Here is a 14,212-nt window from a genome sequence, read left to right as displayed (position 1 = left end):
GAGACATGATGTCGAGTGGTTCCAAAGGTGAAACTTTCCCCCCGGGGGGGCGGTTGCGTACTACTAACAGAACCTTGAAATGTAAAGTTCAAGGTCAGTAATAGTAGTAGCCATAGTAGGCGACAAACTCCACCTTGAAAGATAGTACTAGTAGTGGTATGGTCAGTGTCGGTAGAAGTGAGTCTGCCAGAGCTGATTATATATCTTGGCTCTACCGCCGTCTAGTAGCCAAGTAGTACCTTAAATAAAATAAAATACAGTAGGAGTAGTACAGTGGTTTTGCACATGGTAAAAAGCTCACGCATCCACATTAGGCAATAATTGAATACACGCCGATAGGTCTCATTTAATGCTTCTCTCACCTGGAAAATACTGAAATTTCCATGATCGATGCAGACTTGATGCCTGACAGATACAGCCTGGCTTGGCGTTGTTTCGGCGAAGGTAACCGAACGGACCATCAATTTGTCTCCCCACACCAATGTTGATGCAGTAGGAAGTTCTGCGACGGCAAAAGTGTGCAGGAACTAACTATAGCTCTACAGCGTGCGAGGGACCGAAGGACAACGTCTTATCAATACAACCATCCTTCAAGCCATTTCCGGACTAGTCATCACTCCGTGGTGGCCGTTGAAAGACCCCTCGGCCTAGCCAGACATGCGGTGACCGAGAGCACCACCCAGCAGCTTGTGTCCGCAATGGACGCCTACCCGGAAGATTATGTTGCCCACAACCTCCCCTTCGTTTTGCTCTCCGGTCTTGAAGCAAGCTCCGACGATGATCTGCAATGCGTGCGAGCTGATTATCCCCTCCTCCGAGAGAGGGGCGTGAAGATATACTCGGATTTCCCGCCTCTGACCGGCTCAGTTGCGGAGGAATTGCGGCGTGTACTTCTCGAGGAAAACGCTTTCCGTGCCCCGTGGGATACTAGTGAGGATGGACATGCATCTTCATCCAGAATTGAGTACAAAATCAGAAGCGTTGGACGGGTAGGTTGAACACCTTGGCTGTCGAAGCAAGCAATTACCCCCTTCCTCGTTGCACCTGCAACTTCGGAGACAAACAGCTAGCCCGCCCGCACCTACTTACAGGGCGAGGTTTCGTACCACGCGCAAGCTTCCTTTGCTACTTCTCATTTGGCAATTTTACTACTATGGTTGCCGCAAGGCCCGCGTTCATGCCGCTGACTTCTTCTTTTTAGTCCTACAGTCTCCCCCCGCGCAAAGCTGACCCCCCACCCGTATCGCCCACAAGCCCGACGGCCGGACAAGACGATGAGATATCGCGTGGATCCTCCTTCAACCTTCATTCTCCCATATCCCCACTTACACCAAGCTCGCCGACGTTTCCAGATGGCCTGCTTAGCCATCTATGGGTCACTAAACACCAGGACCTTGTCCCTGCGGCAGTGATCAATTTCTTCCCCTTCTGCTTCGATCCTAATATGAGCTCGCTGCGCGACAACCAACTCAAGATAGAAATAAATGGATTGAAGAAGGAATGGGCCTCTTCTGGATACAAATCTCGATTTATAGTTGTTCTCTTGTCAGAAGAGAGCACGGGCAGCTATGCTGGGGATACGGAGGACAGGATGGCTAGCATTCGGAGGGCAACGAATCTGGATCAAAAGTCCATATTCCTCCTTCCGTCCGATGCGACGCCAGTGGAATTGAAGGAATTCGCCACGTCCCTGCTGTCTCTACTCCAGCCATCGGTGATGGAATACTACCGCGACCTATCGAAGCACGCCAGGCGCAAACGAAATCGAGGCACCATCCCCCCGCCAACAGCACCACCAACAAGTGGGACGTCCCAGACCTTATCGTCTCAAGGATGGAATGTTCGATATGAATTCAAGCTGGGTATCTTTGCGGAATTCCGCCAAGAAATCGATGCCGCGCTTCGGAACTATGAAAGCGCATACGAGACCCTATTTGGTCAAGAGGTGTTCGAATATATTGCTGGCTGGAATCCTAGGTTCAATGATGCACGGCTTCTGGGGGATGCATTGGCCATACGTATCATTCGCGGCTTGTTGATGACGGGACAGACAACACCTGCTGTGCGGTTCTGGACTAGCCACCGGAATCGTTCAAAAGATATCATCGACCGGCGCGGAAAAGGCACCAAGAGTTATGGCTGGGCAGCCTGGGAAGCTAGGTGGTCGATGGTAATGGCCCAGCTCATTCGCCAAGCCAATATCCCCTACTTCACCTCCGTCGGCATCCCCCAGGATCAGTTTCAAGAGCAGTACTCAATTTTCGTACCACGCGACAAAGCGGTTTCCCCTTCGGATGCATATCTTCCGTGGGAACAGCTTCATCATGAGGGTTATTGGCTCTATCGAGCGGCGCAGTATACCATGTACCGTCGAACCTTGGCGGAGCAGATTCCAGAGGACGATCGGATACCACCGGGACAATCTCCCGCGTCCCAGATAGCCAATAAGTCTTATCTATACGACACCTATCTGGTACCTGAGCCACATGTTGAAGCACCCCAGCCGGGGGCGGTCGGTTTCAACCATGCTCTGTTAAGATTAGATGCCTTGAAAGCGGCACTCGAAGAGTTCTCGAAGAGAGACCAAAACCGGAAAGCGGAGAGCATTAGCCTGGAGATTGCAGAAGAATATATGCGCCTAAGCTCATGGCCGGAGGCTTACGAAATCCTTCAACCACTGTGGTCGACTTTGTCGTGGCGACGTTCGGGCTGGTGGCCGCTCATGCAAAGGTTTGGCTGGGCCCTAAGGGAATGTGCCGTACGCGTGAGCGATAGCGGTATGGTCCTGCGCGTTGACTGGGAACTCCGACATAAGGGTGAGCTCATTCTATTAATAAATCGTCTTGCACTGTTTTGGCATCGCAGCTTCGCTTGCCTTCACTAGTCACCTGTCTAACATCATATTATTCTCTCAGTCTTCCAACCGCGGCCCGACTGGATGTATGATCTCCATAATAGTCTCGAGGACTTTCCTTTAGTGAATCCCAAGCCATCGGTGGTCCTGCGCGCAGAGGACATCGTTCCCAGCGGTAAGTTATCACAGAAGCATCCCATAACCACATAAAATCTTACTGACGATTTCACCGGGCTCTAGTCACCGCGTCTTTCGTCTTTCAAAGTTCCGAAGGAAATGTCGGCGAGCCGTCTAAGGGTCAGCTTATCATCACTTCCTGTGCCCAGCCCTCATCGAGCCCTCTCACATTCTCCGAAGTGAAGGTAGTGTTTGAGGGTTGCCTGCGGCCAATACGGCTTCAGTCTGATCGCAACGTGGACCCCGATACGGCTACACCCTGCACCATAACTTCCCCAATGCTACGTGACCCCAGTACGGCTGAAGACCCGGCAGCTGTGCAATCACCTACGAGCGGATTGACTGCTTTGACTGGGCTAGCAGACCTGACGTTTGGGCCTTCCCAGACTAAGGTATACGATATTACATGCATTCCCAGAGAAGCCGGGGAGTCCCGTGTCGCGTCCATAACATTGACCGTCGAGGAAGAGAAATTTGATCTTACCAACGCGATAACCGATTTGACCCCATATGAGTCCTACTGGTGGCAGCAAACTTCCAAGGGCCCAAGCAGACGGCGCGTGGGCAAAGGCCGCGATACGGGCCGTTGTAAGATACTACCCAAACCACCAAAGATACGGGTAGAGCTGCTGAACCTTCGAGAAACATACTATACGAATGAGGAAATAATTCTCCGAGTAGGTGTCGACAACGAGGAAGAAGAGGCTGCAGATGTTTCTGTTGAGACTAGACTTTTCGGCCGGCCGGAGTCCACGGCGAAGATACGGTGGCTAGATGAGGAGAATTCCTTGGAGATGCACGGATCTGGGGAGAGTACTCCGACAGAAGGCAATTCTCACCACCTGAAGCGACCGATAGGGGTGATGGAACGCTCATCTCATCAAGAACTGACGACTGTGGTTACGGATACCAACGATGCTTTGGATTATGAGCTTGAAGTGTCTGCGCTCTACAACCTCGTCTCTGATGTCCAGACACCTATCATCGCGAGCATGCGTGTTGGCCTATCAATTATCAGGCCATTCGAGGCCAATTATGAATTCCTTCCACGCCTTCATCCTCAACCCTGGCCGGACTTCTTCACTGTGGATGACGATTTACTTCCAAATGGGGATGAAGTCAAGCCCGGAGGTTTGCAGCAGAGATGGTGTCTCAACTCCAAGCTCGTCTCTTTTGCTGTGGAGCCCCTGGTTATCGAAAAAATGTCACTAGTGTTGCTTGGACTGGGCGGCGCTGCCACCTGTCACATTGGGTCGGAGGAAATTATCAGTCCTGAGGTGGCGGAGATCCGTCCGGAGGAGCTTCGAGAATCTAACTTCATCATGGACCTTCAGAAGGAAATCTTGGGTGACCGCAGACCTACAGCCTTAAACCTCGCCCTAGAGATTCGCTGGAGGCGCAGTGCAACAGACGACGGTGCGCTGAACGACGGATCCACAACCACCACGACCACGCTTGATATCCCCCGATTCGTTATGCCAGCAGGTGAGCCTCGGGTGGTCGCCTCAGCTAAGGCGTCTGATACACTTTCGGGGTTGATCCATCTTGATTACACTCTAGAGAACCCGTCGATGCACTTCCTTACTTTCAACCTGAGCATGGAAGCAAGTGAGAACTTTGCGTTCAGCGGACCGAAGACGATGGTCGTGCAGTTGGTGCCTTTAAGCAGACACACGGTCCGGTACAACTTGCTGGCATCGAAACGAGGTCTGTGGATCCAGCCGCAGCTCCTGGTAGTCGACACATATTTTAACAAGACTCTGCGGGTGCTACCGACGGAAGACATGCGGTCGGATAAGAAAGGAATCTTAGTCTGGGTTGATGCCGACGATTAAAGGGTGCGGCGAGGGTCATGGAAAACAGTTTGTATGTAGCGTGGAGCGTGGTATGTATGGGGAACTCGGGTTTAGATCTGGACCATTTTCGATTGAATTGAGATCATAAATCAAGTGCTATAGACAGATACCCAGTAGATGTACTCGTTATCCTTTCGCTTAGTGCCACTTGATTCAGAGTTAGCTATCTAGTTATTTATCGATTATCAAGACAGTAACTACCGCTCTCGCTCACGTGTCGAGCCCTTATCACGCGCTACCAAAAGAGGACTAGCGGCGGCGATCGGAGCGACGCCCGCAGCTCCTCCCCAATCCGGAGTTGCAACTTGCGCCCGTTCGTTCCTTCCCTGCCCGGACTGCCAGTCTTCCACCTCAACTTCGTTCTGCCGTCTCTTCCCCTCGCTTCTTCGCCTTCTTCTTCCCCTCACCTGCTCTTCCCTATACCAATTCGCATGCTGCATTGTGCTGGGCTTCCTTCTTGTCGATTACGTCCCATAGAACTCCGTATTTGCCCTATCCATTTTGGGAAACCCGTCCTCGTTCGTTCGGCTGCTGTCGCCATCACTCTGGCTGCCTCTGCTGTAGTAGTACCTCCACTACAATTACGGCCATGGCGGCGCAGGCAGCTCTGATTGCCGACACCATTGTTGGTATGAAGAGAGCCCTCCGCAAGGAGAATGACTGTGCGTCCTTCACTCTACTCTCCCCGCTGGTTCTATCTTTTCCCTCTAACCGTTCGCTCTTGTTTAGACTCTGGACCCGACGATCCGATCACTCAACCAACAAATCGGGGTAATAAACTACACACAAACTCGAATTTCGTCCGAGAAGGTGCTCTGGGTTACATACATCCGGAGGAGCTCTATAAACAGGTTAGTTCCACCCCCGCGGCCCTCGAAAGATCCCTCTTTCATGGGGGCATTAGTCGATCAGGGTGATGATGATAAGGAAGGCACGCTGACGATTAGGGAAACTTATTCCTCTACAGAAAATTGAACATGCTGGATACACGCGTTATATCCTCCAGCCTAATCCCGTGCGCTATGATTCAGAAGGTGATGAGTTGGACGAGGATGACGAAGATTCCGAAGCTGATGCCGCTGCGGCGGCAGAAAATCCATTTTCGGAAATTGCGCTTGAAAGTGAGGCCTTCTGTTCCATCTCGACGCCTTTTCAGGTTTTCTTGCTAATCAAGCACCACGATTGAATGTTAGACTTCCTTTGCCCTCTAAAACACCCGTCCGAGCTCCCTACCCATCCTTCCCTATCGCACGCTTATACGTCAAAGGCGCTGCTGCACATGACGCAGGCAATCGAAGCCAAACTCCGTCAAGAAAGAGCACTGCTGTGGCGGGCCAGGAATCTACACCGGCAGTTTTTGGGAGACAGTTCTTGGATGCCGTCTGGCGCAGTGGAGACGCCTGAAGACAGATGGATCTTTGAGCCCCGGATAGCCCATACGACACGTAGCTCACCTGGGAGTCAATACAGACATAACGGGGCCGCAAGTCCTTTGGTGCCAGTGCCTTCGGCTCAGAAAAGCAGTGTGCAAGGCGCGTCCGTGGGTGCAGGTGAATCAAAGTCGCCTCAGCCTCCCCAGAACGAGAATGCTCAGGACAAAACTGCCGCAGATAAGGACATTGAGATGACCGATATTCATGACCAGGAGACGACGCACAAAGAAACCGTCACAAATGCGCTTGAACAACCCCGAGAGCCGAAATCAGAAGAAGTTGATACCCCAGTTGGCGACCTGCCTCATCATTCAGAGACCATCAATCAAGCCATACAAGTCAATGGAAGCCTCACGGCAAACGCAAAGTCTAATGGGGATAAAGTGACGAACTCGGATGGCACTTCGGACAAGGATGGCAAGGAGCGCGAAGGTGCCACAATCCAGGGCAATGCGCAGCCTGATCCCGAAATCCGAGACGATGCACAGGTAGACGGGACGGATGCGGATGCAGATGCAGATGCAGAAATGCAAGATGGATCATCTCCCGAGCCACCTCGGCGCATGACGACCCGGGCACAGGCTAATGCAGCGAACCCACAGGAGGGCGAATTTGGACCCCTCTCCCCGTCTCCTTCTGACGACACATTAGGGAGTCTTCCGACACCCCATCCTCTTTTCCTTATACCGGACTCTGTTCGGCCAGATTCGAACTTCGGCCTCCCGCCCAACGAAGCGGAAGAGACACGTCGACTGCTTTGGTCTTATGTACAGAAGCAGGAGGAGACCGTTCGTGGATTTGAGCATATGCTGGAGTCTCTGCTCCGGGCCAATCGGATGAAAGAGGATGTGCTCGAGTGGTGCAAAGCGGAGGGGCACGTGGGCGAGATGAGCGATGGAGAAGACTGGTACGATCGGGAGAAATGGGGCCTTGCCGAAGGAGAAGACCTCAAGAAGGGTGCTGATGAGGATGAAATCGAACCGGTGGAGGAGAGCCGGACGTCGACCAAGAGAGGCCGAGGTCGACGGGCATAGGCTGGATCCTTGTTGAAGTCGACAGGCGTTTTGGCTTTTGATGTCTCCGCCGCAGCTCTTGCCATCTGCACGTTCATACCACTTGCGCTTTCCAAAGAACCATAGCGTGGAGTTGGCGGCGTTTTGGGACGGTGAACCAGATGTCTCATATTTGGCTACCACAGAAAATTGGTGTGAGTGAGATGGTCTTCCCCCCTCTCTTTTCTCTTGACGGGAATATGGATAGTGAAACAGGTGCTTTCATTTACCATCCCTGGTGGGAGTATGGTGTGATTTTATGATAGTTGATGATCATGGCGAAAGCGCACAAGCGTAGCAAATGATACCCGTTGTTCCTGTTTATCTATACTTGAGAGTAGGAGACTGCCATGTGGTAGGTCAACGTTGTAGTAATTTTTCTTCTCCGTTCTATCTGAGTATCTCAATGTAACCCCGCTTTATTTTCTTCTTTTGTTCCTTCTCAGTGGCTCTACGTAGCCAGCTGTTATTGCTATTGCCTACCCTATCCTGCCCCTTGCTCTCGCTTTCGGTCTAACTCCCCACCCCTTCCTTCCACCTCTCACTGGACACGACCAGACTGCCTAACCGACCATGATATGCAGCCCCGTGTAGACTTAGAACAGTAGCTTGGCGAGCTCTGTTTCCACTCAGGGACTGGCGAGACTGGAATGATGTCGAAAGGTCCAAGCACCATTGGCGGGAGGCAAATGGGCGGTAATCCAGACCCCCGGACATAGATTCCCGTGAAGTCTCGGCTTACAAGCTCTTGCCGCCGCGCTTGGATTTGGCACGCTCGCGTTCCCGCTTGGCGTAGATTTCCGCCGTGAAGGGACTACCAGGCCCGGGTCAGTGGGTTTTACCAATTCCGTGCATGGGGAATAAAATCTCATTTTGCGTTGGGGCTTGAGACACATGTGCATATGGGCTTTGGTTGCAAAAGGAAAAAAAAAGAGTATAGGCAAGTCCATGGTGCATAGTGGGCCAATATAGAAAAGATAGACGGGATACTTACTCCTCCCACTGGAGAGCAAACCAGTACAGGATGAAGACCTCGGCCGTCAGGAAGACGCCCGCCACCTTGCCCTTGTAGAGAGCAACGCCCAAGAAGTTCAGAGTACTGCCCCAGTACATGGGGGAACCAGTGACGTTGAAGGGGAAGCCGGTGACAGGCGCATCCATCAGGATACCGAAGTAGTCGCCAAGGTAGGTGCCGGTGACACCGAGGGCATACATGCTGGATAGGACGAGGACGGAGCCGAAGGCGAAGAGAAGGCCGCCGAGGACGGGTTGGTGCACAGGGGCATAGTAAGGTTGGTCTTCCAGGGCCACTTGGTAGACATGATCTCGCAGGATTCCCAGACTGAAGATGGTGACGGCGAGGAAGTAGCAGCCGTAGTAGGCATGACCGAATATACGAGTCAAGAAGTGACTCCGATACTCTACAGATTGCGATGACCGAGGAAATTTGTCATAAGCCTCTTATACTGAAAGATGAATGGAGGAAAGAGGTGGACGTGGGGAAAGGTAGAGCCAAGGCAGAAGCTGCCAGAGCTGGATTCCTCATAGGATTTGGGGTGAATGTTATTTGGAGTGGGAGATGGGACCAACCAGCACGGGCGACAATGCTGCATAGAATAATGTTTAGCAATGGAAATAATGTAATATGGCAGAGTACTTACTTCCAGAAGATAGGGTTAAAGGCGATTGACAGCGCGGCCCCTGTTTGAGAGAGAGGGAAAAACAGTTACAATCACATGCGGGGAGGGAAGAGAGGGGATTAGCCGGGGAAAGCTCCACGTACATTGGAGGGACGGCTGGGAGAAGTCGACAAAGTTGGACAAGGAAGCCATGAGGAAGGGAGGTTAGAAAATGGGGAGATGAGGTATAAGGAAAGAAGAAGGGGACAAGGAATGGAGGAGAGAAGAAGGTGTGAAGAGGGAAAGGAAGAAGGAAAGGGAAAGCAAAGAGAAGAAGGACAACAAGAAGAAGAAGTGGAGAGAAGAAAACATTCCCGAAACGGCATGACGTCTTGAAAAAGACGCACGGGATCTTACAAGTTACAAGTTACAACTTACGAGACAGGGCCTCAGGCAGAATTACCATGTCTAGTATAGTACCACAATTCAAAGTGATTCTCTCCTCATTTGATGATGATAGTATAATCTTCTGTAACTTACACCACTACCATTTACATCTATCGCATTATCATAAATAAACCCCGGCTGCAGACCTTCCCTTTTCTAGTTATCTAGTACCTGAGTGACGCAACTACTACTAGCCTCTCCCAACTCACCGCCTGATCCAATCCATCCTTCTTCCTCTTTGTAGCTCTTGTTCTGATTCTTTCATCTTCTTCTCTAACCTGCAGTCCTCCTCACTTTCTTTCTCTCCATCATGTCTTGCTTCGTCTCCCTCTCGGCTTTCCTTGCCTGACCGGCATGGCAGCGCATCCGCTCCAGGGAGAATGGCCCTGAAGCATCGCGATTATGTCTTCCTGGGCATTGGTGCCTTTATAGCCTGGGGTCTCGCCGTCAAATGGCTCCCCATACTGAGATATCTGGGTTATGCTCTGGTGCTCGGTGCTTTTCTTTCCTCCGCCGTGTTGTTCGCTCTCGTGCTTCTCACCATCCGCTCCCCCAATGACGCTGTTGCTTCTTCACCTTCGCCCACGAACCCCCGCGTCGCATTCCTCGCCCGCCACCACTGGGATCAAGAAACCCAGGCATTCAAAAGCCGTTCAACCTATAATCCACATTCACTTTACCCACAATCCTTCATCGTCTCGGAAGGCATTGACGAGCTCCTATCCTTCGCCACGCGGGACTTCATCGCATCATGGTACCAGCATATCAGTCCCAACCCCACGTTCGTCAACGAGGTGGATCATACGATTCGGACAGCCATTGGAAACCTGCGCGATAGGCTTCTGACGGAAGACCTTGTCTCTCTCGTAGTGTCCCGGATTTTCCCCGTTCTGACATCCCATCTGAAGGAGTTTGAGGTGGCTGAGCGCTTGGTCCGGGGAAGGAATCTTACCAGGAATGTCACGGAGTCGGAAGAGTTGGACATTGCCATCGCGAGCAAGTATCGCGAGGGGAACTTACACCCGGCAGCGATGCTGTCTCTTTCCGACCAAAAGTTACTGGAACAGGAGTACCTCCGCAAAATTGCCGTCGGGCTCCTGCCCCAACTGTTCCCGGAATCCGTCCTCAATAGTCGCATTGTTTCCGTCTTGATTCGTGAGATTGTAGCCTGCGCTGTGCTCTTCCCTCTTGTTTCCGTCCTCTCTGATCCGGACACATGGAATCAGCTGATGGAGGCCTATGGCCGCACCGCGATTCAGGACCGTAAGACTGTCCGGAAACTCAGGGCGGCCCTGGACGAGCATGCATCCCCGGCTCCCCGGTCGAAAAGGGGTCACCCTTTCCCTCGACTTAGTCCTCACGATTCAGAGCGCGCCTTCGAGCGATTTGTCCGGGCCATCCGGCGCTGTAACAATCTTTCGGACGCCAGACGCTTCAGAGCCTTGGTGGCAAGCCAACTGAAGCGGGAGACTATGGTGGAAGGACAGGACCAAGTTTACCTCCGACGACTGGAGACCGGTAAGAGGGTCTTGGACCAAAAAGTAGCTAAGCTGTCTGCCCCCGGAGGCACTCAGATGTCGCACGCCTCCGCGGCTGTATCCCACTTTCGCCGTAAGAATTCTACTCCTCAGGAAGCCTCCTTAGTGGATGTCATGCATGATGCGTCGGGTCTCTCTTACTTCATGGAGTTTATGGACCGTCAGCAGCTCATGTCTCTAGTTCAATTCTGGATCGTGGTCGACGGTTTTCGCAACCCTCTGGAGGATGATTTCGGAGACGAAAGCTCCCCAACCTCCACAAGCTGGACCCCAGCGGACCGAAGTGACATGGCTCTGATCAGTGAGACGTATCTCTCGAAACCGGAGTTAAAAGTATCGGATGAGTCTCGTCGGGTGGTGAAGGCCTTCCTGAGCGCAGGGAAGCGAGCCACCTCGGAGCAGTATCGAAAAGCTCGGACAGTCATTTTGAGCACTCAATCCGCGGTGCTCGATAAGCTTCAGGAAATCTACTACCCGAAGTTCAAGCAGTCAGATCTCTACTATAAATACCTTGCCTCGGATGAAGCATCCCAAGCGGGCCCGCAGTCCCCCCAACAGAGCTCTCCGAACATTGCTGAAGTGCCCGAAAGGCGGCCTTTACCTCCTCTGATGTCTCGCACCTCATCACAACCCGGCGCCAGGCCCAAAGATTTGCGACGAGCGGCGGTTTCTTCGAGCGATGTTCGAAGCATGGGCAAACTTTTTGATGACGATGAGTCTTCGAGGCGCTCATTCGATTCCGAGCGATCTGCACCGCTGTTTGACGATGACTACGATACAGATCCACTGGCAATGTCGACACAAAGCCTAGGGAAAGACTCACAAAATGGCGAAACCGAGGCGAACCAAAACCAAGTCATCGAGAACATGGAGGCAGCGTTAAACGACATCATCGCAAGCGAGCCCAAGAATACTCGAATTGAAGATTTGAAGAACGTCGATGTGTCCCCGTCTGCATTGCCCGCTAGCGACCCTTTCCCCAGGTCGCCGCGCAGCTCAATCGATATCCCTCGGGCAGATAGTCGAACAGAGGATCGTATCAAGCCGAGCATTGCCTCATTAGGCCTCGTGGATCGATCTTCACGCCAGGGGGTCTTCGATGACGATCTCTTCCCTGAACAGCAGAAGTATATCGAAGACGAATATGAAGAGCCGATGGGAACAGATACAGATCCGGCCGATCAAGTTCATGAGGCGGCTCCTGGGGATCTCGGATTGACGGAGGCCATTGAGGCCCTCACCGCAGATATCGATAAGCTCGGATCTCAAGAGTCAGTGGTAGACACGCTTACTCGCAAAGCTGAACTTACCAACAACACCGCGGAGTTGAGGATTCTGCGCAAATCCAAAGCGAGCATCCAACGCGAGATTCACCGCAAAGAGATGCAACGACAGCAGTATATCATCCAAGAAAGTGACAACAGTCTGTATGGCCGATCGACCGTCCGTATCAAATCAATTGTAGTTGGAAAGGAGGAAGATGGTCGAGAGTTCGCCATGTGTACGTTCCCTACTACCCTGCCTCCGTCTGTCACGGAAGCTATTTGTTGTCCAGATTTACTAACATATCTTCTAGACGTGGTCGAAGTGCAACGTAACGCTGGTGAGCAAATGCCCGCCGCTTCTTGGGCCGTGGCCCGCAGATATAGCGAATTTCATGAACTCCATCAGAAGCTACGCATGAGATACCCGTCCGTCCGTCACCTGGAGTTCCCACGTCGACGTGTCGTTCTCAAGCTCCAGAAAGAATTCCTCCAGAAGCGACGCCTAGCTCTAGAAGCATATCTACAGAAACTCCTCCTTCTCCCTGAAGTATGCCGGAGTCGAGACTTACGAGCCTTCCTCTCCCAACGAGCCATTATCCCCCGCAACGAGAACCAAAGCTCCACCACCAACGGAGAGACCAAAGACCTAGTCACTCGAATCTATAATTCCGTCGCCGACGGCATGGACGACTTCCTAGGCAACTTCGGCGTATTAGATCAACTATCCACAGCCGGACAAAGCCTCATCTCAGCCGCTACAAACCAACAATCCACCACTTCCACCACAGTATCTCCCGGTGACACTGGCATTGCCACCGAGGACGCCGTCACCGCCGCCGAAGCGGAAGCCGAACTAAACGCCTTCGAAGACCGCGAGCTTGAGCCCTTCATCAAACCCATCTGTGATCTATTCCTGGAAGCTTTCGAGCTGAACAAGGGAAATAACTGGCTGCGCGGGCGTGCCGTGGTCGTCGTCCTCCACCAATTGTTAGGGGGTACGATCGAGCGCAAAGTTCGCGAAGGAGCACGCTCCCTTGTCCAGGACGACTCGCTTCTGCGCTACATCACCCTCATCAAGGATACCATGTGGCCGGGCGGTGTGCTTCGCCAGAGCCGCGTCCGCACTGCATCGGAGCGACTGAAGAGTCGCACTGAAGCAAGTCTAGTCCTGGCTACGTTGATCCCCGATCTAGCGGGCAATGTGGTCGGGCGAGCGAATGCGCAGGCCGCGGCGCGCAGGATCTTTGCGACTTTGAATAATCGACGGTTGAATGCGCATCTCTTCTTTACTATCCTCGATGAGGTCGTTTTAGTTTTATTTGGTGCGGGGGGACGCGGGACGAATACGTTGATGACTTCATGCTAATGTGTATGATACTAATCTTTCTTTTTCTTTCTCTCTTCAGTCTGTTTTGTGTTGTCTTTCTGCTATCTCTATCGCCGGGCTGTATTGTTATTAGCGGGCGTTGCATTGATGTGCTTTCCTAGCATTTGTTCTTGTGCGCTTTAGCGCCTGTGCTATTCTACACCGTGTTTTGCCGATACTCCATATAATGTAGCTGTTGCAGGTGCGGCGGGCAAGTGAGGCCGATGCACATACGTCTGATAATCACATGCTGATAAGGGTGGGACGCCGACCCATCATGATCGTTGGTGCCTGAGCCTACCGGGTTAGCCCGTTTACTAGAACCGCACTAGGCAGTAAATTCTACGTCAGTTATCCAGAAGGTCAACTAAATATTCCTGTGTCTCCACATTGAATCTGAATGAAGGAATGGAGCTCGAAGATACAAGATCGTCCGGTGCTCAGTGAGTCAACTCGACCAGAGAATAGCGAGGCCATCCTCGGAAGAGAAATGAAAGCAGAGAGTTGGAGTGAAAAGACAACAAAGGCAGATTACAGGGATTATCATCCTCTCGCCTAGCTCCTGCCCCTACTCTCCCGGATGCTGTTCCAGAGAGGCTAAGGGC

At 52.3% G+C, this 14,212-nt stretch overlaps 4 protein-coding genes across 4 annotated transcripts; 3 read left to right on the top strand and 1 right to left on the bottom strand.

Moving 5' to 3' along the window:
- Positions 1-495: 495 nt before the first annotated feature.
- Positions 496-5,019, top strand: BO85DRAFT_390342 (uncharacterized protein). Its single transcript, XM_025656769.1, has 4 exons — positions 496-989; positions 1,202-2,816; positions 2,916-3,029; positions 3,095-5,019. Exons 1-4 carry the CDS (start codon positions 699-701, stop codon positions 4,864-4,866), a joined length of 3,792 nt encoding a protein of 1,263 aa, XP_025518736.1. The 5' UTR covers positions 496-698; the 3' UTR covers positions 4,867-5,019.
- Positions 5,020-5,476: 457 nt separating this feature from the next.
- On the top strand, positions 5,477-7,354 carry BO85DRAFT_364512 (uncharacterized protein; the record flags this gene model as incomplete). Its single annotated transcript, XM_025655701.1, has 4 exons — positions 5,477-5,549; positions 5,617-5,738; positions 5,855-6,008; positions 6,081-7,354. 4 exons carry the CDS (start codon positions 5,477-5,479, stop codon positions 7,352-7,354), a joined length of 1,623 nt encoding a protein of 540 aa, XP_025518735.1.
- Positions 7,355-7,725: 371 nt separating this feature from the next.
- BO85DRAFT_445965 (bifunctional phosphatidyl-N-methylethanolamine N-methyltransferase/phosphatidyl-N-dimethylethanolamine N-methyltransferase) lies at positions 7,726-9,252 on the bottom strand. The gene is made up of 5 exons (XM_025659387.1): positions 9,156-9,252; positions 9,034-9,073; positions 8,963-8,979; positions 8,367-8,793; positions 7,726-8,186 (listed from the first exon to the last, which is right to left on the bottom strand). Exons 1-5 carry the CDS (start codon positions 9,202-9,204, stop codon positions 8,111-8,113), a joined length of 609 nt encoding a protein of 202 aa, XP_025518734.1. The 5' UTR covers positions 9,205-9,252; the 3' UTR covers positions 7,726-8,110.
- Positions 9,253-9,515: 263 nt separating this feature from the next.
- rgsC (putative intermediate filament protein (Mdm1)) lies at positions 9,516-13,972 on the top strand. The gene is made up of 2 exons (XM_025656768.1): positions 9,516-12,477; positions 12,553-13,972. The coding sequence occupies exons 1-2, from the start codon at positions 9,819-9,821 to the stop codon at positions 13,605-13,607; spliced, it is 3,714 nt and encodes a 1,237-aa protein (XP_025518733.1). The 5' UTR covers positions 9,516-9,818; the 3' UTR covers positions 13,608-13,972.
- The last annotated feature ends 240 nt before the right edge of the window (positions 13,973-14,212 follow it).

The sequence above is a fragment of the Aspergillus piperis genome (genome assembly GCF_003184755.1).
Source record: "Aspergillus piperis CBS 112811 unplaced genomic scaffold BO85scaffold_3, whole genome shotgun sequence".
Lineage (NCBI taxonomy): Eukaryota > Fungi > Ascomycota > Eurotiomycetes > Eurotiales > Aspergillaceae > Aspergillus > Aspergillus piperis.
The sequence above is the reverse complement of the archived record's forward strand: the minus strand, read 5'-3'. Positions and strand labels throughout refer to the sequence as shown.

What these genes read in the sequence shown, in the direction of transcription:
- BO85DRAFT_390342 (XM_025656769.1), top strand. Translation starts at nt 699, where the DNA reads ATGGACGCCTACCCGGAAGATTATGTTGCCCACAACCTCCCCTTCGTT. An exon ending in AAATCAGAAGCGTTGGACGG is followed by an intron (nt 990 to 1,201) that starts GTAGGTTGAACA and finishes TCTTCTTTTTAG; the next exon opens with TCCTACAGTCTCCCCCCGCG. An exon ending in AGAGGACATCGTTCCCAGCG is followed by an intron (nt 3,030 to 3,094) that starts GTAAGTTATCAC and finishes ACCGGGCTCTAG; the next exon opens with TCACCGCGTCTTTCGTCTTT.
- rgsC (XM_025656768.1), top strand. Translation starts at nt 9,819, where the DNA reads ATGGCCCTGAAGCATCGCGATTATGTCTTCCTGGGCATTGGTGCCTTT. An exon ending in TGGTCGAGAGTTCGCCATGT is followed by an intron (nt 12,478 to 12,552) that starts GTACGTTCCCTA and finishes CATATCTTCTAG; the next exon opens with ACGTGGTCGAAGTGCAACGT.
- BO85DRAFT_445965 (XM_025659387.1), bottom strand. Translation starts at nt 9,204, where the DNA reads ATGGCTTCCTTGTCCAACTTTGTCGACTTCTCCCAGCCGTCCCTCCAA. An exon ending in CTCCCAGCCGTCCCTCCAAT is followed by an intron (nt 9,074 to 9,155) that starts GTACGTGGAGCT and finishes TCTCTCAAACAG; the next exon opens with GGGCCGCGCTGTCAATCGCC. An exon ending in TTTGCTCTCCAGTGGGAGGA is followed by an intron (nt 8,187 to 8,366) that starts GTAAGTATCCCG and finishes CGGGCCTGGTAG; the next exon opens with TCCCTTCACGGCGGAAATCT.